Here is a 27,305-nt window from a genome sequence, read left to right on the forward strand (position 1 = left end):
ACTGATCTGGAAGCATTAGTTTGAAAGGCACTCAAGCCTCTCAGTGGGTTTGGGGTGTTTTCTCCTTTCTCATGTTGCCACAATCGCACTCACAACAGTTTAATGGATGGTCTAATGTGTCTACGACTGGGCTGTTGATTGAGGTTTGAAAGGTGAATAGAATTGTAAAATGCCGTGTGGTCCCTGGCCTTAAGCAGCTTATAGTCTTGTAGGGATTAGAAAATGGATATAGAAGCAGTTAGAGAGCAATCGAAGATGTACGATATATTTTATTTGTTTATTTAATTTATATCGTGTGCCAGATACTTTTCTAGTGATTTTGCACATTAACTTTTTGAAACCTCTTAAACTTTTGGAGGCAGATATATATATATAATTTTTTTTTTCGTGTCAAATGGCATGTGGGATCTTAGTTCCCCTACCAGGGATTGAACCTGTGCCCCCTAAAAGTCTCTTAGTCATGTCTGACTCTTTGCGACTCCATGGAATTCTCCAGGCCAGAATACTGGAGTGGGTAGCCTTTCCCTTCTGCAGGGGATCTGCCCAACCCGGGGAAGTCCTGAGGCAGATATTCTATAAAGTTGGCCCAGAAGTTCTCTGGGGTCTCCTCATTGCGTCGTGTGGACAAGCCCAAAGGCGCGTCTTGGCCAGCCCAGTAGCTGCTGTTCTTGCTTGTGCTTGGCCGTGTCCACCCCGTGCAACCCCGTGGACTGGGGCCCGCCAGGCTCCTCTGTCCATGGGATTCTCCAGGCAAGAACACTGGGGTGGGTTGCCGTTTCCTCCTCCAGGGGATCTTCCCAACCCAGGGATCAAACCCATGTCTCCTGTGTCTCCTTGCGTTGCAGGCGGGTTCTTCACCACCGAACCACCTGGGAAGCCATGTTGCTGCTAAATGTATCTTATTACAGTAAGAACAACTAACGTGAGATCAACCCTCTTAACACATTTTTAAGTGAACAAATTAGTATCATTAACCGTCGGGCAGGTAGTTTTATTATCTCCATTTAACAAATAAGGAAGCCAAAGCATCAGTAGGTTATTTTTCTGAGGCCACTTGGGTAGTAACGTCCAAGTGGGTATTATGGCTAGTATGTGTGAACTCAGAATTGATTGGAGTGACTGGGACCTTCCATTGGTAAAAAATCCCCTTTGGGTTGGAGTTAGTACTGTCATTTTTGCTCCAGACAGAAAACTTGGTGATAGCAAGTTCTAGAGAAAACCAGCTTTCTATGCTACCCTTTGCTGACTGACGCTATACCCCTCGACTTCAGAGAGAAGACAGAGGATGCCACAGATTGTTTCCAAACGATTTCCAAAGAGTCAGTAATTACACCTCAATTACAGTGTAATTCTGTAATGCTGTAAATGTGAATGCTGCAGTGCTGTGACATAAAGGATAAAATAGGGTATTATTGATTTGTTTCCCATGGTTTTAGTAGGATTGAATATCTCTATATAGAGCAGTCAGAGTTTCCAAGGGAGTTCCCGTTTCTCAGCCCAGCAATTCATTTCTAGATCACAGATTCTAACTTTAAATTATGAAAATTTGACAACCACATATGTGTATGTTAGAGTTAATGATATACCAGTGAGTGTTTTAAGCAAAGCTCTGAATTGTTCAGCTAATAATTAGTTTCACTGGTTAAACATTAAAGAGAGTCAACCTTTAGGCTTTGAGCAAAAGATTTCTGGATAAAAGTGGTTCCCTAGCTTAAAACCAGTACGCGTAAAAATCAGGCCCACTTATGAAATCCTGACCAGCTTGATTTATGAATGGTGCTCTATAATCAAGACAGGATTTGTTAGCTGAGTAATTAACTTGCATGCAAATGTATATGAATGTGTGTATATATAAATATTCCTGCATGTTCACATGTACGTAAGTATACACCTGTATGAATGTTGATTAGTATGTACATATTTATCTAGCTTTTTCATTTATTGAGGTTTACTACGTACCAGGCACTGGACTAACCACTTTATAAATTTTAATGTATAAATACATTGTGTATTTAATATTTACATGCTTCACATATGTGGCATATATTGTATATATAATCTCATTAAACCCTTGCAGCAGTTCTATTATATTGGTATTACGATTATTATTATAGTCTTACAGTGAAGAAATCTAGAATTCAAAGCTTTAAGATATTTTTCCAAGGTTGCATAGCTAACCAATAGCTACTAATCGTTGTGCCTTAGAAAGGAGTTTCCCTTGGTCCAGGATGTATGGATTGAAGTCGGGAGGAGGAGGGGACAACAGAGGATGAGATGGCTGGATGGCATCACCGGCTCGATGGACGTGAGTCTGAGTGAACTCCGGGAGTTGGTAATGGACAGGGAGGCCTGGCTTGCTGCAGTCCATGGGGTCGCAAAGAGTCGGACACGACGGAGCGACTGAACACCGACCTGGACATATGGGATTGGGTGTGGCTGGCTGACACTGTGGAATGAACTCGGTCTTTGGAGAGAGCAGACAGCATTTATATCCGACTCCTTCACTTACTGTGTGACCCTGTCCACATCTCAGCCCTTCCATTCCGCAGGTTGTGAAGTTTATGAAACTGGAGTCATGTTATATACCTTTGAGAGTGTTGGTTGGTTGGTTGGCTGGAGTTTCGGGTTTGTTTTTTGAAATCCTAGGACTACCCACATGTACTAGAAAGACTCCACATACGACAGGACTTCCGGCTCAGATTTTTTATGGTGAGATGACGCAGAGAAGGCTCAGCAAGGGGAGAAGACGTCCTGGGTGTTGTCTGCAGAAATCTGGGGGCAGCGTCCTCGGCTCTGCCTCCCGCCTCCAGCGGGGACGTGCAGTAGCAGGCGCAGAGCGTCTCTGCCCAGGGAAGCCCGCTTGAAACTCAGAAGGCAAGGTTTTCTCGGTGGCTGCTCACAGGGGCATAGACCTTACCTGCCTGGGCAGCCTCCTGCCGGCCTTCCAGACGCTCAGCAGGGAAGCGCGTGTTCTCCATTAGTCACAGTGTGCAAACAACCTAGTCAGGCTGGTACAGCGGAATTCAGTGCCCCGGGTAAGCAAAGTGCCTTATCAGATGGTCACTTACGGAACTTTCCAAAAGTCCAGTTCCCAGAAGCCAGGGTGGACCAGCCCCACAAACAGGCCTTTCTGTCTCAGGGCTGCTACGGTAACTCTCTCCTGCACAGAGCTGCTGGGAGAATTAAACGATAGTGGTGGCCAAAAGCTTTTAGCAGAGGCTACCTGTTATGCCTCTCAATTGCAAGCTATTGTGCTCGATCTGATCATTTCTAAATAACTGTTAAAATGTACGGAGTCCCTCCTATATGCCAGACACTGTTCCACTCACTGTCTTCATTTACTCATTTACCCCTTTAAATAATTCTATGAGTTAGTTATCATCATAATTCTCATTTTTAAAATAAGGTTAAGTAACTTGCTGAAAACAAGAGCTAGGAAAATGATGGACTCAAGATTCAGATCAAAGTAATCTAGATGGCTGTTAATCACTAAAGAAGATTGGGTGCTAATTATAAGATTCACTAGAGGAGGAAAAAAATTCTCAACTTTTATTGCATCAGCTCACACAGCCTGTCAGATATTGCAACTGTAATCATTGTTAGCTCATAAAATAGTTATGATTACACGATTCCCTTTTTCACACAATGACCAAGCACCTTGAGATTTTTGTGTGACCTTTGCAAACATGATGAATACATTTTTTACTCCCATAAATACCTCCCTCAACTGCTTGAGCTGCTCTCCAGCTATCTTGTCCTTGCGTGGAGGACGGTAGACAGCAGTCACGTGGGTAAATGGCTCACAGCTGCAGCCGCTGACCCTGGATAATCAGGCTACCGAGACTGTGCCCAGGCGTATAATTTCCTCTTTTAAAGACTTAGTCAGAGCACTTTAACAATTTCAACACTTTATCAAGCCCCTTTCTTGGTCTTTGTCTGAAAAATACATTGATATAACATTGTGCAACATGCAAAGCAGTTCTCCATGCGTTATACTTTTAATCCTCCCAGCGGCTTGAGGGTAGTTTTGGTGATCCCATTCCCCAGTGGAAACCAGTAACTGAGACATTGTCCCTGGGAGCCGTGAAGAAAGAACTTGGGGTTTTCTGCAAAGGAAGCTAGCTGCCAGGTCCAGACAGGAATTAACCCCATCTTCTCAGTGATTAAGAACACTGATGAGTTCAGCCCAGCCTAGAATATTCTAGCCAAAAGAAAAGAGAGAGGGAGGGAAGGAAGTGTCAAAGATGGAAGAAAGAGGGGGAAGGAAAAGGGTGCTGATGACTGAGGAGGCTGAAGACAAGACAGCAACTTGCCCAAGGCCATGTGATGTTACAGGAAAAAAAGCCATTCTGACGCTTGTTTAAGTTGTAAGGAGGGTTTTATTTAAGACTGTTGCAATAGGAGCATTGCAGCGGGGGGAGGGAGACGGCTCCCGTCCAAGGACAGCAAGAGCAAGTGGGGATTTACAGCCTTGGAGCAGGGCAGGGGCACGAGCAGATGGAATATTATATGGGAGGCGCCAATGGTCGACGCCAGGGACTTGGACATCAAAGATGGAGGAGGATAAACTCAAAATAACAGGAGTGATCAGGTATCACTGTTTGGGGGATGGCAGGATTCTTTGCTAAGGCTGGGCTAGGTCGGTCAAATGCCCCCCTCTTGATCCTGGGCGATCAGGACTCTTTGACTGACAGACTCACCACGTAGGGGAGGGCATTCTTCCACAAAAAGAAAAAAAAGTTGTTTTGGAAGTTCTGTAACCGTAGGGATAGGAGCCCAGGTCGAGGGCTGGTTGAAAGGAGGGCGCGGAGGAGCGGACTGGAGCCCGGACATGCAGAGTGCCTTCGCCAGTGGCCCCGTCCTCGCCTGCCCGCCTTTCCTCTTCTTGCCACGACTCTCCTGCTCACGTTCTCTTACTTTCGCTTTGGGTAACTCCTTGCCACCAACAGAGAGAAGGTTTTTCCATTACGGTTGGTACCCAGCATCTTCGTCTTTCTTTCCTCTTAGCTAGAATGCAGGAGCTCTGAGGTCAGAGGATCTGTTTTCTTGTCTCTGAATCCCCCTGCATGGCTTGGCATTTATATATTAGCTACTCAGTAAAACATGCTTTGAATGAATACAGTAGTGCCCACTTTTTGAGGATGTGCTAGGCACAGTGTTGGGTGCTCATACCAGGTAGAGTTCCTTGAATACTGTAAGCAGGCTCAGTCCTTATCTGCTTCAGATACATGGCAGAGCTCGCTGATGGTCCAAACCCTGAAAAGCCTGGCCGCCTGGAGAAGCAGAGCCGATCTTGGGGTCCGGTGGCCAGGAGCCGGCGATGCAGGGAGCCCCACAGCGGGGGGCCAGCTGTTTTCTGCCTCTGCCCTCCCTCTGGAGGCTGTTTGTGGAGGACAGCTCTGACTGGCTGAGACTGGTCACGGGCCCACATCTGCACCCGGCGTGGGCAGGGCCCTCTGACTGACAACCGTGCCAGCTGGTGGTGGGACGTTATTCCACCAAAAAACCAGAAGTTATTTTGGAAGTTCTGTTACCACTAGGAAGTGAGTGCTGGGCAGCTGGAAGCAGCAGGCAGGCCGACCTTCACTGCTGTTAGTTCATTTAATCCTCCCCCAAATCAGTTCACTGGCTCTTACCATCCCTGTGGCTTTCGATGACAATGTTGAGTCATTTGCAATGAGTATAATCATTCTTAACTCCTAAATATTAAGCTCTGAATAGAAGAAAATAAAGATTGAGTAGAATATTTTCTCAATCTTTCAATAATTAATACTTCATCACTACTTCAATATAAAGCGTTATCTTTATCAGCGGCCATTATTTACTATTAAAACTTTTTCCTTTCTCAATTTACACTTTCTGGGCACTTTCCTGCTGTGTCCCCTCTGTTAGGCTGTGGCTCTGGTTTACTTTTTATCAGAGCTGAATCTAAGGCAGAAGGAAAGTTGGCAGGCCAGCATGCTGTTGCAGTGCCAGCGTAAGGGGGCAAGGTTCCTTGGTAAAGTCACAAGCCAGTCCTTGGGCACACAGCATGGTGTTGGTGTTGTTGAAGGACAACAGGGCTGTAGCTGCACTAAGCCTTGACTTTTGGAGAGAATGAAGGAGGTGAGCGATGCCTTGCCTCAGGTAGCCTTCCAGAAGAAGGGCATTATGCGCAAAGAGCAGAGGTCTCCCGCGAGCAGTGTCGCGACCGCACACGTCTCACTCCGTGGTGGACGTCTGTCTGGCTTTTCTCATGTGTCCAGAAACTGACCCTCTACGTACAGACTGTGTTTGGCTCTGAAGCCCGGGCCCCTGCTGACTCTCTGGTCCTGACGCCTCGTGGGCCAGTGGCCGCTACAGGGATGTGGGCCTCAGTTTCCCCAAACGCGCCTTTTTACAGCAGCACACTTCTCTGTGCAGGTGAAGTTTATGGAGGCATGCAGTCTCCTAGAAAGTGCTGAGCCTGTGTGCTCTCAGGGCTTTATATAATGTAAGGACTGAGCTGGATTCCTGTGGTCATTTTTGGAGGGACGTGGGGCTGGGTACCAAGTTTATTAAAGGAGCAGCTTAGCGGGGTCTTGGTGGAATGGGTGGCTCAGACGGCTGATGCTGCTCTCTCCTTCCCTCTCCTCCTGGGCGAGAGGCAGTGAGCGGTCAGTCCTGGTTACTGATGGACGTGAGCTTGACCGCAGCCCTCAAGGGAGGGGCTGGGGGTGGGGCAGAAAGTCGAGGTCCTCACTAAGGAGCAGACCGCCTGTGTTCTCTGGCCCGCCACAGAGGCCTTGCTGGCTCTGACCCTACCTCAGTCTCCAGAAAGCTCCTCTCTCAGCGAGAGGCTGGAGAGTCAGGGCAGCTGTGCTCCCGGGGACCCAGGCTCTCCCCGGACATTCCCCTGAAGATCCCTGCAGCCGCTTCTCTTTGCCACACGGCGGCATCTCATGGTTCTTCCCTCGGAGGTCCCCCACCCGCCGCGTGAGGCTCTAGATTCTCAGCTGCTCGCTTTAACTCAGTTTTCTTAGCTGATACACCCGTCTCAGATTGCGTCTGGGTTGTCTTCTGTTCTGGCCTGCAGTTCTTTGGAAATGGTCCCTCTTTCTATCTGCCTCCCCTTCTCCCTTCTTCCACCAGGAATGGAAAAACAGACTCCAGTCTGTTGATGCCATGGAGTGATTACTAGGTATAAAAGTGACTCTATATTAAACTACAATGAAGTGTCAACTCCCGCCGGTCAGAATGGCCGTCAGGAGAAAGTCTACAAACAATAAATGCTGGGAGGGCTGTGGAGAAAAGGGAGCCTCCTGCACTGGTGGTGGGATGTGGATTCGTGCAGCCACGGTGGAAAGACTAAAGCTGGGCAGTGCCTTGGTGGCCTAGAGGTTACGATGCTGCGCTCTCACTGCTACAGCTCAGGTTCAGTCCCGCAAGACGCAGAGCTGCCAAAACAAGAGAAAAGACTTAGCGTATGGTCCAGCGATCCCAGTCCTGAGCAGAAATCCAGAAAAGATGAGAACTCTCATTTGAAGAGGTGCAAGTGCACAGATGTCCATAGCAGCACTGTTTATAACAGCCGAGACCTGGAAGCAACCTAAGTGCCTATTAGCAGATACGTAGATAAAGACGATGTGGCCTGTGTATAATGTAATATTACTCAGCCACAAAAAAGATTGAAATATTGCCACTTAGAGCAAGATGGCTGGGCCCAGAGATGACCATACTAGGTGAGGTAAGTCAAAGACCGATATCAGTGTATCACTTATATGTATAATCCAAAAAATGGTACAAGTGAAATTATTTACAAAACAGAATAGATCACAGATATAGGAAACAGACTTGGGGTTTCCAAAAGCAGAAGAGGTGGGGGCGGGATAAATTGGCAGTACGGGATTAATAGATGCCTGCACTGTAGGTAAAATGGAGAAGGAATGGCAGCCCACTCCAGTACTCGTCCCCGGGAAATCCCGAGGGCAGGGGCCGGGCAGGCTACAGCCCATGCGAAGAGTCAGACCTGACTACATGCATGCATGTGTAAAATAGATAAACTATTAAAGTTTCCTGTATAGCACACGAAACCATGTTCACTATCTTCATAATAACCTGTAATGGAAAAGAATCTGAAAAAAATATGAGTCCCTGAATCACTTTGCTGTATACCTGAAACTAACACATTATAAATCAACTATATAATTCAATTACAAAGAAAAACTGGCCATATGTAAACTCTGATCATTGTGACTATGAGCATATTAAGTTAAAATTTAAGAAGGGTTACACACACACAGGCACACACATCCTTATTACAGCTGGGAAAATATGTTTATTAAGATTCATAACCAATTTTAGTCTAATTTAGAGAATGACTTTTTGTAAAAATGTCCGTATGTTGTTTTAACATTGACATAACATTTTGAAGTCTTTGGCATCTTGTCTGGCTTTGTTCTGAAAAGCTCCCCTTCACTTTCTTTCTTCTCTGTCCCAGGAGCAACGTTTGACACAAGGAGCCCACTTCCTCTTCCGTCCTCCCCCCAAGGAAACCCTGCATGTCGGGGTCTCTATTCTCCCGTTTTACTGGAGCCACTGCCTCAGCTGGCGCCCGGGTTTCAGTCCAATTAGAAACCACCAAAGCCACCAGGCCTGGGAGCAGGGCTGAGTGTGTTGCTTTTGGCTGCTGGCAAAACCACTCCCGTCACTGAAGCCCTTTCCATGGTTGCTGAGCACATAGCCTCAAGCAGGGATTCCTGTCAAGTGGGAACAAAATGTACTTCCTCATCAAAGGGATAAAGCAGGGCTGGGGCAGGCAGTGCGAGGGGGAGAACCTCACCAGACTGCAGTAACAGCAGCTCTTGACCACTGAGCGTCGGAGCTCAGGATAAGAGTTATCCTCCAGGACAGACGGCTCTCCACGTGCCACACATGAGGGATGAGCTCCCCTGTTGGTTAGCTGATCTGTGCTGTGAGATACCGGCCTCTAGACTGGATTGCCACAAATGCAGTCCGTGTTTGTGATGTAAACTTTTCAGATCCCCTCAGTGAAAAAAAAGTAGAAACAGGTAAAATTTCCCTTAGTAATGTATCTTAACACACGATCTCCAGAATGTTATTTCAAAATACAATCAGCATGAAAAACAGCAATCAGCTGTCTTACCTTCTTTTTTATAAATACTTGATCTTCAAAGTCCAGGGTATTTTGTGTGTACAGCTCATCTCAATTCAGAGTCGCCACATTTCAAGTGCTTGTCAGCCATTCTGGAGAACACGGATCTAAACCTTTTTTTAAAAAAAATAATTTTATTTATTTATTTCTGGCTGTGCTGGGTCTCTGAAGCTTTGTGGGCTTTTCTCTTGCTGGGGTTAGCAGAAGCGTTAGTGCTGTGCTTAGTCACTCAGTCATGTCCCACTCTTTCTGACCCATGGACTGTAGCCTACCAGGCTCCTCTGTCCATGGGATTCTCCAGCCAAGAACACCAGAGTGGGTAGCCCTCCTCCAGGGGATCTTCCTGACCCAGGGAGTGAGCCTAGGTCTCCCGCACTGCAGGCGGGTTCTTTACCGTCTGAGTCACCAGAGAAGCCCCGGCTTTAGAGCCTAGGCTTAATGGCTGTGTAGGGTCTTAGTCACTTTTCAGCACATGAAGTCTTCCCAGATCAAGGTTCAAACCTGTGTCTCCTGCATTGGCAGGCAATTCTTGATCGCTGACCTGCCAGGGAAGCCCTGTAGACCTTTTTGAAATCATCACAAGGGTCGGTGGTGACTTGGTGAGTGTGTATTTCATTTTTCAGACCCTTAGCTCAGAGAACTTTGTTCCTCAGTGGTTGAAATGCCTGAAAATTTGTGTTGAGGAAGCACCTTGGTGTCTCTACTTTGCCGTGCCAGTTTGGATACCCAAATGAACCAGGGTGCCAGCCACACAGGTTCTGGAACGGAAATCACAGTTCTGTATTTAGCACGGTGGTTTCATAGTCGTGTTTTCTTTCTCCTCTGATATTTTAATATTTCCTTTGATTAAATATTTCCACAGGTCAGAAATTGTTGACTGCAATCGTTTGGACTGTGTCTGATCTCGGTAGGTCTCTTTTGGCTCAGAACAGGCTTATCCAGGATACGACCCGAGATTCAGGAGCATTTTCTTAAATTCTCGGTCTTTTGTTGTGGGATTCTGTGGGCTTTTGTTGACAGCAGAACAATATTATTTATTCATGCATGGGCATCATTTGCAATCCTGTCTTCAAGAGAGTTATGGCTTCCCATATGTGTCTTAATGGCACTTGCTTTGGGTTAAAGAAGTTACTGTAACTTCTTTTCCACAGATGGAAACAGTGAGACCCAGGGACTGTCCGTAAGCCGCTGTGTCACTAGGGAATCAGAGCCGAGTAGGAAGGCGTATCTTTTGCCTGTAAGACTTGCTGTCTAATCGCCCTTAGCTCCTGAGTCCAGCATAGTTTGTTATAGGTGTGGGCTGTAGATAAACAGAAAGTGTTGGTTTTTTAAGCCTTTGATTTCAGTCTCCAGACCTGAGTTTGGAATAATAACAGAACTGTGTTTTACTACAAATAGGAGAAAATGTGGCAGTGCCTGCTTGAACAGAACCAGGCAGGGTCGGGGGCGGGGGGCGGGGGGGTCCTTTTTGTTTGTGGAGAGCTGCCTTTCCCGGAGATTCTTACCTGCATCACAAGGGCTGGGCCTCTGTCACATGGCCCCCTTTCCTGGAAGGCGGCCAGTGGATCCTGCTGCTGTGGCCGGCACTCCCGCCCTGTGCAAACGATGAAGCAGGAAGAAAGGGAGATTGGATTTGGACAGGCAGCCAGCCTTGTCAGCTGCAAGGACAAACGTCTTTTTCATTAAGTAACTAAGTGACCTTCCCTCTGCAACATGGATCCAAAGAACAGGGTGCTTCCTGCGTCCACACAGGGAGTTCCTGGAAGCTCTAAGTGAGATTTAAGGCAGGTGGGTGTCCTGATGTTAAGGTCTTCGCTGTTCTGACCAGTGTACCACGCTTGTTAACATCAAGGGGCACTGGGTGAAGAGTGCAGGAGAGCTGTCTGTGCTGTCCTTACAGCCTTTTCTGCATAAAACTGAAGTTATTCCAGTACATAAAGTTTATTGGTTGAAAAAAAGTAGGTGAAATTATTCCTATATTTTCTATTTTCCTTTTTTTTTAAGAAAAAGTGAGTACAAATATAAATAATATAGAACATATATGAATAGGATGCTAAATTTCTAATTTTAAAATGAAATAGATATGAAACAAGCAACAAATATTACTGGGAACTATCGCACATGGAGCCAGTCAACATCTTGTAATAACCTATAATGGAAAAAATCTGAAAAATAATATACGTGTATATGTATTACTGAATCACCTTGTGTGCCTGAAACGCTGTAAGTCGACTATCCTTCAGTAAAATGTATATATGAAGGAAAAAGAGAAAATATATGGAGACAGGTTTTTTGGGGGGGTTTTTTAGTTACTAAGTCTCACCACTGACACCCTCCTTTTCTGAACATCTGTTTCCTCCTCCTTCAAAGGTCCTAGTCTCTCCAGTCTCGAAAGGAACACCTCATAAATTATTATACAGGTTATGTAACAGGTTATACGGTAGCCTTCCCCGCGTGGTAAGGCGATATCATCTGGGAATAGTTCTGGTGGGCTTCCGCAGAGGCTGGTTCCGGGGTAGTATCTGTTGTAACACCTCCAGCATCACACTGGATGTCCTTCTCCATGGCGTTGGCCATGCTGAGTTTGTTTGGTGTCGGTAGGATGCCTCCTGTTCCCCCAGAGAGGTCACCCTGGGGAAGGTGTCCTTGGGGCCCCGACCCCCGTGGGCATCACTGGGAGGTCGGCACGTGGCTGACCGAACAGCTCTGGGGGCTGGAGACGCTAATGAGCCGTTTACCTACGCTGTTTCACTGCTCCCGCAACTCGTCTCTATGGATGAATAAAGCTGAAGTTCAGGGAAATTAAAGTCACTTAGTAGAGAGTGAAGCCAGCGTTCGACCCGGAGCCATCTGTAGGAAGAAGCGTGTTTACCAGCCTCCCCGCTTGGCTCTTTTAATAAGCAGCTGCACGGTCATCAGCGTTTTACCCTGGCGAAGCGTTTCGTAGGAAGCACTTCAGCCAAATTGTCCTCTGTTACCTGGCGACAGGAGAAAGGAGGGGGAAGCAGGCTGTGCTCCTGTGTTTGTGAGCGCGTCTAGCGCTCAGCTGGCATTATCATGGGGTGGGGGACAGTCCAGTGAGGAGAATGAGGGATGGGGTCCTTAGACTTGGGGTTTCCTTCTCGGATCTTCTGGTTAATGACTGTGGTGCCTTGGGCAGGCTGACCTTGTGTAATCTCATCTGTAAACTGTGAGTAACTGTGATAGCTCTCGCTGCTGCCCTGAGAACTGAATGAGGTAATCATGCCATGTGCTCAGCACAGGCCTGGCACAGTGTGCCACTTTGTAAATGTTGCCTGATGGCTACTCTTCTCATCAATATATCCTCACCATCAGATGCCTTGATGGGCAGAGATTAATAGGTTTAATGGCCTCATCCATTGCTGGTTATAAACAATATCTTATATGTACTCTATGATGAATATATACTTTAAAAAATAAATCGACACTAAAGGCCCTTGGATTTATGTCAATAGTTCCAAAAGATCTAGAATAGACTTGCGGATATCTTTCATTGAATTCTGTATGTGAAGTATTCCATTTGCCAAAGTAAATTTGTCTTCAGACCTCTCTGCACTTGTGATACGAATTAGTCTCTGAAAAACAACCTCATCTTTGAAAAACATGTGCTTTGTTCTGAATTTTATCACTAGCAGTACAAGGTTCTGGTCTTTGGAAGGTACCCAGCTGTTATTTAAAGGAGCACAGAGAAGAACAAAGTGTAACTTGACCTTCCGTCTGCTGATCACCTTCACTTGTCTGGCAGAGCAGCAGCAGAGACCCGTGCAGCCACAGCGTGATGTTTTCATTTGCTTCTTCCTGCTGTCTTACTAAAGACGCTTCCATCCTTGTTTCCTCTTTTCCATCTCCTGTCCTCCCTTCCGTCAATTAAATGAGTGTAATTGGGTTCTAACTTGGTGTATGTGAAGTGTTTTGTTTTAGTAATGTCAGTTCATAGAACTTTATGCCCTAAAATCAATTTCCTGCTTTCATATCCCCTTCTAAATGTTGTCAGGACTCAGGAAGTAATTATTTTAGTTCTCTGATTCACTGTTGTTATTGCCTCTTGAAGAGTTTTGTATCCCAGGCACCTAACCGTCCGTGTGTGGTGTAAAACCCTTGAACACAATTGCTTAACCTTCTTGAATCAAGGACTGTGCTGCTTTGAAAAGCAGAGCTTTCAACTCCTGCGTCCCTTTAGGATGGTTTGAGGTGGGTTGTTATGGCTTTAAGTGTAGTCTAGATTTTCTTTAATGAACAGATTTCATCTTCTGTTGTAATTAACACTCAACTCATATTTTCCAACAGACACATGATTTAAACAGCATAATATTCCTATTTGTTAGTCTTGACAGGTTTTTTTTTTTTTTTTTTTAATGTACAGCATACTGCTGCTGCTGCTAAGTCGCTTCAGTTGTGTCCGACTCTGTGCGACCCCATAGACGGCAGCCCACCAGGCTCCCCCGTCCCTGGGATTCTCCAGGCAAGAACACTGGAGTGGGTTGCCATTTCCTTCTCCAATGCATGAAAGTGAAAAGTGAAAGTGAAGTCGCTCAGTCATGTCCGACTCTTCATGACCCCATGGACTGTAGCCCACCAGGCTCCTCCGTCCATGGGATTTTCCAGGCAAGAGTACTGGAGTGGGGTGCCATTGCCTTCTCCATACTGAGTGACATGAAATGCTCGGACTCTGTAGGACTGTGATCCAGCAGGAGCAGATTCATCCCAGGACTTGGGAGATAACTGAAAGCTTTTGTTGGAAGAGAAGACGCAGCATCTTCATAGGCAGAATTGATTTGCCTTCTAGAAACACTAAATCTACGGACTAGATCTACCACGTGTTACTCCTTGGTGCTCTTAAATGTTACATGTTTATGTCATGTAAACGTGTTATGTCACGTTACATGCCGGTGCTCTTAAACAATGCCTGTGAGTGCTAAGTGGTCGTTCCAGAAGGAAGTACAGGGTTCTGTAGGCTCAGAACAAGGAAGCAGGAGGAGTGGACCCAGTGGTAAGGTGGCGTAACATCCCTGATGCCCAGAAAGACCCTCCACCCACGACTGCGCACCCCGGAGGTGGCAGCCGCGCCCGCCTCTGCTGCTGTGGCGCGTCCTTACAAACAAGTGTATTTATTTGTGTCTGTGCTGGGCCTTCGCTGCTGTGTGGCCTTTGCTCTGGCTGTGCTGGACGGCTTTTCATCGGCTCTGGGGTGCGTGGGCTTCGGTGGCTGTGCCCCCCGGGCTCTAAAGCACAGGCTCAGTAGTTGGGGCGCACAAGCTTAGTTGCCCTGAGGCGTGTGGGATCTTCCCAGACCAGAGATCAAACCCGTGTCTCCTGCACTGGCAGGCAGATTCTTTACCACTGACCACCAGGGGAGCCCCGCCACGTCCTGATGGTAAGGGTGTTGATCACAGCGTGAGGGTCTTCTGTCTGGAAGGTGACCTTGAGGGCCCTGTGGTTTGACGCTCCTTGCACTTAGAGTCCTGGCCCTCAGCCTTATCCCTTGCTGGCCTTTGCTCTTTGCCGTTATAATAGTCAGCGTCCTTATTCCCCTGTCTGTGTAAGCACCTCCCACCGCTGTGGGCTGTAACACAAGGCCAGTGGGATCTTAGTTTCCCTAGCAGGCATCAAACCTGTGCCTCCTGCCGTGGGAGTAACCACTAAGCAGGGACCCTAACCACTAAGCAGGGACCCTAAGCAGGGTGGTGCTGCTCCAGTCGCTCAGTCGTGTCCGACTCTTGCGACCCCCTGGACTGCAGCCTGCCAGGCTCCTCTGTCCATGGGATTTCCCAGGCAAGAGTGCTGGACTGGGTTGCCATTTCCTTCTGCAGGGGCTCTTCTGGATCCAGGGATTGAGCCCAGGTCTCCTGCACTGCAGGGAGATCTGCAAGCAGATTCTTTACCGACTGAGCTACAAGGGAAGCCTTACTACTGGGCCACCAGGCAATTCCCAAGGCTTCTTGACTCTTCTGAATTCTAAAACTTGTTAAAATTCCTGATGAGGTGCTATCTAGGGCACAGCTGATATCCCACTCTCTTTCCCTCTCCCCTCCTTAACCCCACCTTCTTACTTTCTTACCACACTGCTGGATTCAGTGTGAGTTGCTATTCCATGACGTCTGTTGTGTTACGTCATCTGTAAGCAAATATTTCAAGGCTGGATGAAAGTAAGTGATCTCCCTCCCTCCAACTAGATAAGTGGCCTAAAACATCTTTTATACTCAATGGAACTTATGGGGCTTAAGATGAGAAGTTTCTAGATTCATCCCTAGAATATATGTATGAGTGGAAGAGAAGCCAATTCTCCTTCCTTAAGATAATCAGCCTTTAAAATTTTCTTCCTTTGATAAAATCATCCTAATAGTTTCTAGTAGGAAAAATGTAGCCATATTATCCTCCATAGGCATGACTCTGAACTACGTCAGTTTATGCTTTTGGTAGGTATACTGCATGATATCCCCCTCGTGCTTTCTGAAAGCATACAGTGGGCAGGGACCTGTTTTCTTTTACCGAATGTCAGTGTTGTTAGTTGGGCGCTTCTGAAGCCTGCGCTGCCCTGAATGATAGACTGTCGTGTATTTATGTTGCTTTGGCTTTTGGCTGTTTCTCCTTTTCCTCCTGTTTTATGTCTCACTTGAACCTAAGCTGAGTCAGGCCCCTAGAGAATTTGACTAGTACAAAAGGGAATGCTTGGACAGTCCCAGAAAGTATAAACTGGATGAATTAGAAATCGTCAGTTTTCAGTCATAGCTGGGATGAAAGCGTGCCTTCACAGTAGGTTCTAAGAGTGCAGCGTGAACCTTGTCTCTTATCCCCTCTTCCTGATCAGACGGTAATCTTCTCCAGGAGCGATTCAGTCAGCTAGTCCTCAATTACTAGATGTTAATTTTAGGTCCAAATTTTTGTAGTTGCAAACAATGGTGATGTGTACATCTTCAGTTCAGTTCACTTCAGTCGCTCAGTCGTGTCCGACTCTTTGCAACCCCATGAATCGCAGCACGCCAGGCCTCCCTGTCCATCACCAACTCCCAGAGTTCACTCAGACTCATGTCCATCGAGTTGGTGATGCCATCCAGCCATCTCATCCTCTGTCATCCCCTCCTCCTCCTGCCTCCAATCCCTCCCAGCATCAGGGGCTTTTCCAATGACTCAACTCTTCGCATGAGTTTCAGCTTTAGCATCAGTCCTTCCAATGAACACCCAGGACCTATCTCCTTTAGAATGGACTGGTTGGCTCTCCTTGCAGTCCAAGGAACTCTCAAGAGTCTTCTCCAACACCACAGTTCAAAAGCATCAATTCTTCAGCGCCCAGCTTTCTTCACAGTCCAACTTTCACATCCATACATGACCACTGGAAAAACCATAGCCTTGACTAGACGGACTTTTGTTAGCAAAGTAATGTCTCTGCTTTTGAATATGCTATCTAGGTTGGTCATAACTTTCCTTCCAAGGAGTAAACGTCTTTTAATTTCATGGCTTCAGTCACCATCTGCAGTGATTTTGGAGCCCAAAAAATAAAGTCTGACACTGTTTCCACTGTTTCCCCATCTATTTGCCATGAAGTGATGGGACCAGATGCCATGATCTTAGTTTTCTGAATGTTGAGCTTTAAGCCAACTTTTTCACTCTCCTCTTTCACTTTCATCAAGAGGCTTTTTAGTTCCTCTTCACTTTCTGCCATAAGGGTGGTGTCATCTGCATATCTGAGGTTACTGATATTTCTCCCGGCAATCTTGATTCCAGCTTGTGCTTCTTCCAGCCCAGCATTTCTCATGATGTACTCTGCATATAAGTTAAATAAGCAGGGTGACAGTATACAGCCTTGACGTACTCCTTTTCCTATTTGGAACCAGTCTGTTGTTCCATGTCCAGTTCTAACTTTTGCTTCCTGACCTGCATAGAGGTTTCTCAAGAGGCAGGTCAGGTGGTCTGGTATTCCCATCTCTTAAAGAATTTTCCACAGTTTATTGTGATCCACACAGGCAAAGGCTTTGGCATAGTCAATAAAGCAGAAATAGATGTTTTTCTGGAACTCTCTTGCTTTTTCGATGATCCAGCGGATGTTGGCAATTTGATCTCTGGTTCCTCTGCCTTTTCTAAAACCAGCTTGAACATCAGGAAGTTCATGGTTCACATATTGCTGAAGCCTGGCTTGGAGAATTTTGAGTATGACTTTACTAGCGTGTGAGATGAGTGCAATTGTGCAGTAGTTGAGCATTCTTTGGCATTGCCCTTCTTTGGGATTGGAATGAAAACTGACCTTTTCCAGTCCTGTGGCCACTGCTGAGTTTTCCACATTTGCTGGCATATATGTATTCTCAAGGAGCAAAGGACAAAATTTGTTAAATTATATATGTACAACATTGAGCATAATGAAAAGATCTTGTGTGGATAGGAGATTGGAGATTAGGATTGCAAAAATGAAAAAGTGGAATGACCTCAAGATTAGAGATACCGATCATGGTTCTCCTTGATTTCCTTTCCTTGTCTTTAATAGCTTTTTCCTTAGGAGTTTCCTTTTTTGTTGTTGTTGTTTGTTTGTTTGTGTTTAATGAAGAGCAATTTGCATATGTAGCGAATGAAATTTGCATTTTATATGGAGATTGTCCCATTAGTATAGAAAAGAATCAATTCATTCCTCTCTGTGGAATATAAAGTATATGTCATTTAGCCACTTTTATTTCTTGAGACTCTACATATGTAATTTGTGTGTGTGTGTGGTCAGTCACTCAGTCGTGTCCAACTCTTTCTGACCCCATGGACTACAGCCTGCCAGGCTCCTCTGTCCATGGAATTTTCCAGGCAAGAATACTGGGGGGGTTGCCATTTCCTCCTTCAGGGGATCTTCCGAACCCAGGGATTGAACCTGAGTCTCTTGAGTTTCCTACACTGGCAGGCAGATTCCTTACCGCCCGGGAAGCCCACATATGAAGTTGTGCCTATACAAAAGAAATCCTCAGCTTTCTTAACCTAATTCCTTCTTAAAACTTCCTTTGTCTAAACTCACTCCTTTATGTCTTACTTTTGTTTGACTTCTGAGATTTAAATATCTTCCGGGGGATATTTGCCAAACTGGATATCTGGTTAAGATTTCATATTTCTTATGACTGAAAAGTGACAGAGCTGCTCGTGGGAGCTGAACACAGCGCTCTTTGAAAGCAGGGCAGGACAGACAGACGGAGCGGGTTCTGTGCAGGAACTCTCGTGAGCAGCCACGGAAGTGGCTCCAGGAGCCTGAGCAGAAGAGCACTGAAGACGATCCTCAGATACCAGACTTCTTACAGAAGCTGTCCTCTTTCTTCTTCACAGCAGAACTATGCAGGAAACTTGAGGTTTAAATTTGGTAAGTTGCCCAAATCACTCAGCTCAGAAAGGAGGCAGGACTGGGAGCACAGCCGAATTCTTCTGACCCTTGAGCCGTCGCTTTTCATCACGTAAGACTGTTTTCTGAAAGTTATAAGAGAGTCTTCAGAAAAGTTCTGGCTTGACTGTTTTGCTCTTAGATGAAGCGATGTCTGTTTTGGAAGACTTTGGTATTGATGAGCTTGAAAGGATGATCAGATGAAGATGTCGTGGTCCAGTCAGCATGCTAAGGGGAGATGGATGGGCGGGTGTGGGACCCTCCCTTGGCGCTCATTGGTTGAAGATGTGAGTGACGTCACGAGTGACTGACAGATGCTATAATATGGTTGCTTGCACTCAGCTTTTGTAACGACGATTATCTTTGCTATACCTAGGATTGCACTCACAAGCAAAGCAAATGTACAAAACTGAGCGTTTGTGTATTTAAACTTTTAATGAGAGGGAAAAATTAAAGAGCACTTTTGAAAGCCAAAGACTTGATTGGAAACAATGCAAGGGACACATGCAATTGTTATGTCCCTGTTCTGAGAGGATTTTGTCTCCATCTGTGCCAGCCACACAGCTGAAGGATGAACACGTGGAGAACTTCGTTTCACAGCGTGTGGCTGCTCCTAAGGCCCTAAACACCAAATCAGTCCTTGAAAATGGAAGTGGGGCATTGAATGTAGTGCCACATAAAGTTGAATTCCTGTAAGTCAAATGACAATGTATCATCAGCAAATGATGGTCACACTAAAAACAACAACATGCTAAGTCACTCAGTCGTGTCCAACTCTTTGCCACCCTATGGACCGTGGTCTTCCAGGCTCCTCTGTCCATGGGATTCTCCAGGCAAGAACACTGGAGTGGGTTGCCGTTTCCTTCTCCAGGGGACCTTCCCGACACAGGGATCAAACCAGCATCTCTTATGTCTCCTGCATTAGGCACGTGGGTTCTTTACCACTACTGGTTGTAAAACAACAAACGTGCAATTTATTGACTTCTTTCAATCTTGGCATTGTGTTTAACATGGATAGTCCACTGTCTTATACAGTCCTGGTTTGCCCTGATTCGGTCGTGTTTAAACATGTAGATTACTGGAGGGACTATGTGATGACAAAGGGCTGTTTAAACTTACTCCCTGTATCTTATCTTAGGTGATACGCTTACCCTTTTAGATATAGGTGGTAATACAACCCGGCAGGTAGAGGATGGGAGTGAATTAATCCTTGGCTCAGTAGGTAAAGCCTGCAGATAACTTCAAATTTTCATTTCAATTAAAAATATTTCTTTTTTTTAAATTTTATTTTTAAACTTTACAATATTGTATTAGTTTTGCCCAACATCGAAATGAATCCACCACAGGTATACCCGTGCTCCCCATCCTGAACCCTCCTCCCTGCCCCCTCCCCATATCTGTCATGGAATTGGTTTAGATTTAGAATGCTATTCTGGACTTATTTATACCAAAGCCAGTGTTTTGTGTCACTCACTGTACAAAGACAAAATAGGTCTTAATAAGGGTATGTACAGGTTGTAATTTAAGATACTGTTGCCAAAGTCACATTCCGGATTTTAAAAATCACAGTAAACTCAGAAAAGGTTGCCAGAAAAAAATAAGTTATCTATAAAATTAGTATTATAGTATTACTGTATTATAGTATTATTGAATGTAGTGATGTAATACATTTATATAAAAATTTGACTATCATGGGAGCCACCATTTATAGATATCATATCAAAATGTAACTGACTTATCTTTTGGTCTAGGATGTATTTATAATCTCCTGAATACATTATTTACGGAGAATATGCAGTACCATCTCTGAATTAGATGTGTTTGCCTTCATGGCCAACATCATTCATTTACCTGAAGTGAAGTTTTTTGTGGTCATTGTGTAGTTGCTAAATCATGTCTGACTCTTTGACTCTTTATGAGCCCATGGACTGCAGCCCGCCAGGCTCCTCTGTCCTCCACTATCTCCTGGAGTTTGCTCAAATTCATGTCCATTGGGTCAGTGATGCATATAAACATCTCATCCTCTGCCACCCCCTTCTCATTTTGCCCTCAATGTTTCCCAGCTTCAGGGTCTTTTCAGATTTTCGCATCAGGTGGCCAAAGTATTAGAGCTTCAGCTTCAGCATCAGTCCTTCCAATGAATATGCAGGACTGATTCCCTTTGGGACTGACTGGTTGGATCTCCTTGTAGTCCAAGGGACTCTCAAGAGTCTTCTCCAACACCACTGTTTGAAAGCATCAGTTCTCCAGTGTTGAGCCTTCTTTATGGTCCAGCTCTCACACCCGTACATGACTATGGGAAATTATTTGGCAATAAAAAGGAGGGAAGTTAAAAAAAAAAAAAGGGAGGGAAGTGCCAATACACAGCGTTACATGGATAAACCTTGTAAACGTTATGCCAAGTGGAAGAAGCGAGTCACAGTAGACCTTACGTGACTCTAATCGTACAAAATGCCGAAGGCAGGTGACGCTGCAGGGTTGGCATGTTGGTCAGTGCTTGCCTGTGAATAAGGGTCACGGGCAGATTGGAAGCGACAGCTCAGGAGCTGGGTTTCTTCTGATGTTGATGGGAATATTTTAAAATCAATTGTGATGCTTGGATGCACACCTCTGTGAGCACATTCTAGAGTAGATAGATAAAGAACCGTGCACATTAAGTGGGTGAGTTATCTTATATGTAAATTACATTTCAGTGATGCTGTTACAGAACGCATGTAGAATCTCTAAGACAAAACCAGGTTTTGACCTGTCTTGCTAAAATCAAAAGGAAGAAAAAAAATCCTCTCAATTTTTTCTTTTTTTCAAAGCTGCAGGAGTTTTGACTGCCTTTAATTATCAAGCAGTCAGAGAGAAATTTCTGTTAGAGTAGAAATAACAACCTAGTTGAAAAGGAACCGAGAGAGGAAACTGGATTAAAACCCCACATTTAACCCCAGATAAGTAGAACAGACGACTGCATTCTGCCACTGACCACACGCGCAGGGATCAGTGTCCGGATGGCCGTTTGGGCGTCAGCGCGTGTAGCAGCTTGTGCTGGCGGCGGCTGCGCTGCCTCTCCCGCTGGTTTACGGCGTGTGGACTCCTATTCCTGGTCTCCCAGCCCACTTACAAACGCGTTGTTGCAGTATGTTTGCTTCTTAAAAACCGATCGTGTTTGTTTATGATTTTTGTCTCTGCTGGGTCTCCGCTGCTGTGCCAGCTTTCCTCCGGTTGCAGAGGCGGGCCCCTCTCCGGCTGCCCTGCGTGGGCTTCTCGTGGCGGTGGCTCCTTCTCTTGCGGAGCGCGGGCTGGGGGGCTCGAGGGCCTCCGTGGCCGTGAGGCGTGGGCTCAGAGCCCAGGCGCAGTGGCTGTGGGGCTTAGTCGTCTGAGGCGTGTGGGGTCTTCCCGGACCAGGGATGGAGCCCGTGTCTCCTGCATTGGCAGGTGGATTCTTTACCACTGAGCCGCCAGGGAAGCCCTGATTGTTTCTCTTTATTGACAGACACATACTTAACCTCCAAGAAAATGCACATACCTTAAACGCTTAGTTTGATTTCACCTGGGAAGCCCCCTGATAATATATATATATATACACATATATATATGTGTATATATATATATATATTCATGTAAAATAAGATGCAGAATGTCTTCATCGCCCCAGAGTCTTGTCCTGCTTTTTCCCAGTCAGTCCCTCATCCCTCCCCCTTTCTAATTTCTGTCATTATATGTGAATTTTGTCTTTGCTTGAGCCTCATATAAATTGTGTCTGGCCTTTCTAACTCAGCTTAATGCTTTTGGTATTAATCCACATTGTCTTCTGTGTTAACAGCTCATTCGTTTTTATCACCGAGGAGTGTTTCATGGTATGAATGTAATAGTTTACTTACCTCTTCTCCTGCTTACCTAGGTCTATATGATTTCTGTCCTTTATTGTGCCCATCTTTGCATGCAGTGTTCCCTTGGTATCTCTAATTTTCTTGAAGAGATCTCTAGTCTTTCCCATTCTTTTGTTTTCCTCTATTTCTTTGCATTGATCACTGAGGAAGGCTTTCTTATCTCTCCTTGCTATTCTTTGGACTCTGCATTCAGATGCGTGTATCTTTCCTTTTCTCCTTTGCTTTTCACAGCTATTTGTAAGGCCTCCTTGGACAGCCATTTTGCTTTTTTGCATTTCTTTTTCTTGGGGATGATCTTGATCCCTGTCTCCTGTACAATGTCATGGACCTTTGTCCATAGTTCTTCAGGTACTCTATCAGAGCTAATCCCTTGAATCTACTTGTTACTTCCACTGTATAATCATAAGGGATTTGTTTTAGGTCATACCTGAATGGTCTAGTGGTTTTCCCTACTTTCTTCAATTTAAGTGTGAATTTGGCAATAAGGAGTTCATGGTCTGAGCCACAGTCAGCTCCCAGTCTTGTTTTTGTGGACTGTATAGAGTTTTCCATCTTTGGCTGCAAAAAATATAGTTAATCTGATTTCAGTGTTGACCATCTGGTGATGCCCGTGTGTAGAGTCTTCTCTTGTGTTGTGAGTCTGGTGAGTGTGAAATAGCATCTCATTGTGATTTTAATTTGCATTTCCATATTAACTACTGAGGGCGAGTTTCTCGTCATATGCTAATTGGATTTTTGGAGATAGAGTCTATTCAAGTGTTTTGAATTTTGGGGGGATTGTTTGAGATTTCAGCATGTTGCTGGCCAGTTTGCAGCATTCTTGGTTACTTCTCAGAGACCAAAATGGCCTCGGCACGTGGCTTTTGCAGCCTGATGTCTTGCCTGTTCTGCGTCTCCACGATTCATGAACTCAGAGTATAAAATTGAAGTTGTACGTGGACCACAATAAATCCCTGAGGTATAAAGGGTATTGTAGCATTGGGTGTAAAGTCTTTGTCAAGACTTTGCTCCTGTCTGTTGGCTGGAGTTCCGGCTCCAGTGCCCAGTGTCTGCAGGATGCCAGACGGTCTCACGGGCTGTTTCTTCTCCCCAGTGTCCAACAAGCACCCGTTTGTGGACAGCAATCTTCTCTACCAGTTCAGAATGAACTTCCGGCGGAGGCGAAGGCTGATGGAGCTGCTCAGTGAGAAATCCCCGTCCTCCCAGGAGACGCACGACAGCCCCTTCTGCCTGCGGAAGCAGGGCCAGGACAACCGGAAGTCGGCTAGCTTCACGTCAGGTGCGTGCGTCCCGCTCTGATCGCGGGCGTGCGTCTGTTGAGAAGTAACACAGTCCTAACTCACCTTTGTGGTTTCTGTTCTCCAGAAACTTTATTTATAACTAAAAAATTATATATTTATTTATTTTGCCCCCCCCCCCCCAAAGGAAACATACACACACACCACCAAATTGTTCCTGGGTAATCAACTTCAATGCTGTGAAGTCTGTTTTATAATTTTATGTATTTAAATTACAAAACACCACTCAAGCCCTCAGTCATACCTTATTTACTTTTCATTTACAAACAATTCTGGGTCTCTTGTATTTCAGGCAGATTCTTTACTGCCTGAAAAACAATCATTAGTTATCCAGTTTTCTAAGTCCAGCATTGAAAATCTATATAAGGATGAATAAGACTTTTGAGGGCATATACAACTAAAAGGAAACTGATTATCAATGTACCACACAAAACACGTTAAACCTGTGAAAGGCAGACACAGGCGCTCAGAAAGCACAGTATCCTGGGGCATTATGTGTAAGGTCAGACAGTCTCACATCGACAGTTAACCTGGGCAGAAATGATGACTGATGTTCACAACGATAACCCCATTTGAACAAACTGAACTGAACAAAATAACCTCATTCACTCAGAGAAGGCTAACGACCTGTCATCCTGTGTAAGAGGATGGCGTGCTTCCTGGGCTATCTTCCGCTCTGAAAACTCGACACTGACTCAGGAAACTGGTCAGCCTAAGGCTTGGAGCCCAAGGCCTCAGGCTTCACCTGAAACCCTGAACAAAGGGAAAACATGAATTGGTTACAAACAGGAGGTGACAGTGAGAACGCTTACAACTAGAAGTCCCGGGAACATTCTGCGCCTGGCATGGAGCCAAGCTTGACTGCACACATTTTCTCATTGAATCCTCACTGTTAGTCTGTGAGGAAAGACATTTTGTATCCCCACTTCACGGGTGCAGAAATGCAGTCAGGGAGCCGTGGAGTGGCTTCGGCAGGCTCCCACAGCTGGAAAGTGGTGGGCGGAGCTGGGTCTGGCAGGAATTCGTCCGGACCCGGTGCTCCTCTCCAGCCTTCCACAGCCCAGGTTCCTCAGACAGGCTGGGAAGGGACAGAGAAGGAAGGAAGGGCCGCACCAGGAGAGGAAACGCTAGCTGAAGGTAGGGGCCTGAGCCTGTGCTTGGATGCCCTCCAGCCGTGTGCCCCTAAGGCGTCAGCCTCCTGCAAATGCACAGGAACCATCCACACCCTGCCTGTTCTTCACGGAGCCTGAACAGGTGACCGTGATCAGCATACAGTAACCATGGTGACCGTGAAGGCCAGCGTGGCTTTGGGCTTCCCGGGGCCAGCTCTGCGCCGCGCTCCTCTCGCTGCATCCTACACCTTGCTGTCCTCCCGCTGATGCTCTCCTCCCCCGATGAGAGCCAGCCAGCTCTGTGGAGGGAAAAGCGAGGTCAGGTCACTGAAGCGGCTGCTTCAGTACTGCACGCCTTCCAAGCCTGAGGTCACGCTCTGCGTTTTAATCTTCTGTGGCGCTGAGTGATTAACGGTTTGCTCTTCAATCAGGAGGCACTTATTGTCACCGTTAGTTCATTAAGTGTCTTGCCGGCACTTAATTTACATCCTCTCAGGGATGCTTGGCCCGAGCTCCGTGGTTCTTAAAATAGTATTTCATGTAGCTGAGTGCTTTCCCCTATATAACCACGCCTGCACCAATCCCCACTGGAGAGCATTATTCCCACTTTACAGCTGGGGAAACTGAGGCTTACAAAACCCAAGGGACTAGGCCCAGCTTGTGCTATTTACTCATAGGTGGCGGAGCTGCCACTCAGACCCTTGCTTTTCCGATGCCAAGGCCAGAGGGCTTGATTCTGGCAGTGGAGGCTGCCCCACAGCCCCGGCAGCTGCAGGCGGCCAGTTCTCAAGAACCGAGCTCACTGCTGCCCATGATCGCGCGTGTCCCCAGGGACCCGGCCCACCCCACAAGTGACTGTGCCTGTCCTCGGAACCTAGCCCACCACCGTGGATGCCGGCACGTGTCCCAGGGGCCAAGCCCACGGCCGTGACCGCGTGTGTCCCAGGGACTGGCCCACTGCCGTGGGTGACCGCGCATGTCGTGGGGACCCAACCCACCCCCAAGTGACTGTGTGTGTCACGGGGACCCAGCCCACCACCGTGCATGCCGGCACGTGTCCCGGGGCCCGGCCCACGGCCATGACCGTGTGTCCTCGCCCGCAGTCAGCCCCAGCAAGGAAATCAAGACCGCGTCGGCCGCGCGGAGGAGCAGCATGGGCAGCTGCGGCAGCGGCGGCTACTTCAGCAGCAGCCCCACCCTCTCCAACAGCCCCCCGGTGCTCTGCAACCCCAAGTCCGGTGAGTGGCGGGCGCAGCCCGTCTGTCCCAGTCTGGGGGACGCGGGCGCGCGCGGGCTTCGTTAAGTGGATTCCCTCATTAAGCGGAAGGGGACGAACCGGGTGATCTCCATGCGTGGTGCGACTTGGGGGCGCCTCCTCTTGGATGGGGGCTTCCCGGCGGCGCTGGTGGTACAGAAGCCCCCAGCCAGTGCAGCAGAGGTGAGGGATACGCGCTCGCTCCCTGGGTGGGGAAGATCCCGCCCCAGCGAGGTTGCCTGCAGAATCCCTCGGGCAGAGGGGCCGGCGGCTGCAGCCCGGGGGTCGCGGACTTGGACACGACTGGGCGCTGGGCACTGAGCGCGCAGGCAGGCGCGCCTGGGGGAAGGAAGGGAGAACGCAGGTTTGTAGACAGAGAACTGGGCTGCAGCGCGCGCCCCAAGGAGGCCGCGGCTGACCCCAGGTGGCACTCTGGAGTCGGGGGGCCTTGGAGAGGGGTCCCCTCTTGGGGGAGGTGGCCAGGCCGTTAGACCCTCACGCTGACCGGCCGTTGGATGCTGGCCGCCTTTCGGAGCGGGGCACGGCCTGGGGAAGTCGACTGTCTTTGCAGACAGGGTTCCCAGGACAGCTGTGAACCCCAGCCGTCTGAGGGCCTTCACGCCAGCAGCCCCAGCTCCAGGAGCGGCCGCTGGTTTCTGCGGTGGGTTTGAGCGGTGCACAGCAGGGGAGGCGCCGCTGCCCGGATGGTAACTGATGCTTGGATCTGCAAGGTCTCTGTACCCACAAGGGAGAAGCGCGGAGCTCTGCAACCCACCTACCCCTGCAGAGGACTCTCCATGCCTTGTGGTTTCCAACTCTACTCTTCAACCTCCATAGACTTTATGTTCCAGAAAAAAAAAAAAAAAAAAAAAAACCACCCAACAACCTAGGCACACAGATGGGTACTGAACTTGCACTCAGATCGAGTCACCTCCTCAGCCCACAGGCGCCTGGACGCAGGGATACCCGAGTGGACTGTGGTCCGCTGGGGTCAGCGTGGCCTGAGGACACCTTCCACCCGCCTTGTGTAGCGCCCCGCCCCCCTGCATTCCGTCCGTCACCTTCAGGGAGGAGGCTCTTTGTTCCTGCTGAGTCCTCACCAGCAGGTGCTGCAGATACGGTGATGAGAGGTCATGATCCCATCCTTCAGTGAGCAGATCTCTCTTAGAGAAAAAATAAAAAGCTTTCATTAGAGTAAGGACAAATAGATGTTGTTGAAAGGCTTTAAGAGAAAACAGTCATCTAATGCTGTGCTCTAGGCAAGTGGG

At 47.1% G+C, this 27,305-nt stretch overlaps 1 protein-coding gene across 13 annotated transcripts in view; it reads left to right on the forward strand.

Annotated features, from left to right (window-relative positions):
- Positions 1-27,305, forward strand: part of DEPTOR (DEP domain containing MTOR interacting protein) — a 199,406-nt gene that overhangs the window by 79,735 nt on the left and 92,366 nt on the right. For all 13 annotated transcript variants that reach the window (XR_003514531.1, XR_003514532.1, XR_003514533.1 and 10 more), the window contains exons 5-6: positions 23,466-23,651; positions 25,886-26,020. Coding sequence is in view for 10 of the 13 variants with exons in the window: in XM_027561689.1 (XP_027417490.1) it covers positions 23,466-23,651; positions 25,886-26,020 (321 nt within the window). In the remaining 3 variants the exon portion in view is untranslated. The remainder of the gene's footprint in view (positions 1-23,465; positions 23,652-25,885; positions 26,021-27,305) is intronic.

This window comes from Bos indicus x Bos taurus, chromosome 14 (assembly GCF_003369695.1).
Source record: "Bos indicus x Bos taurus breed Angus x Brahman F1 hybrid chromosome 14, Bos_hybrid_MaternalHap_v2.0, whole genome shotgun sequence".
Classification (NCBI taxonomy): Eukaryota; Metazoa; Chordata; class Mammalia; order Artiodactyla; family Bovidae; genus Bos; species Bos indicus x Bos taurus.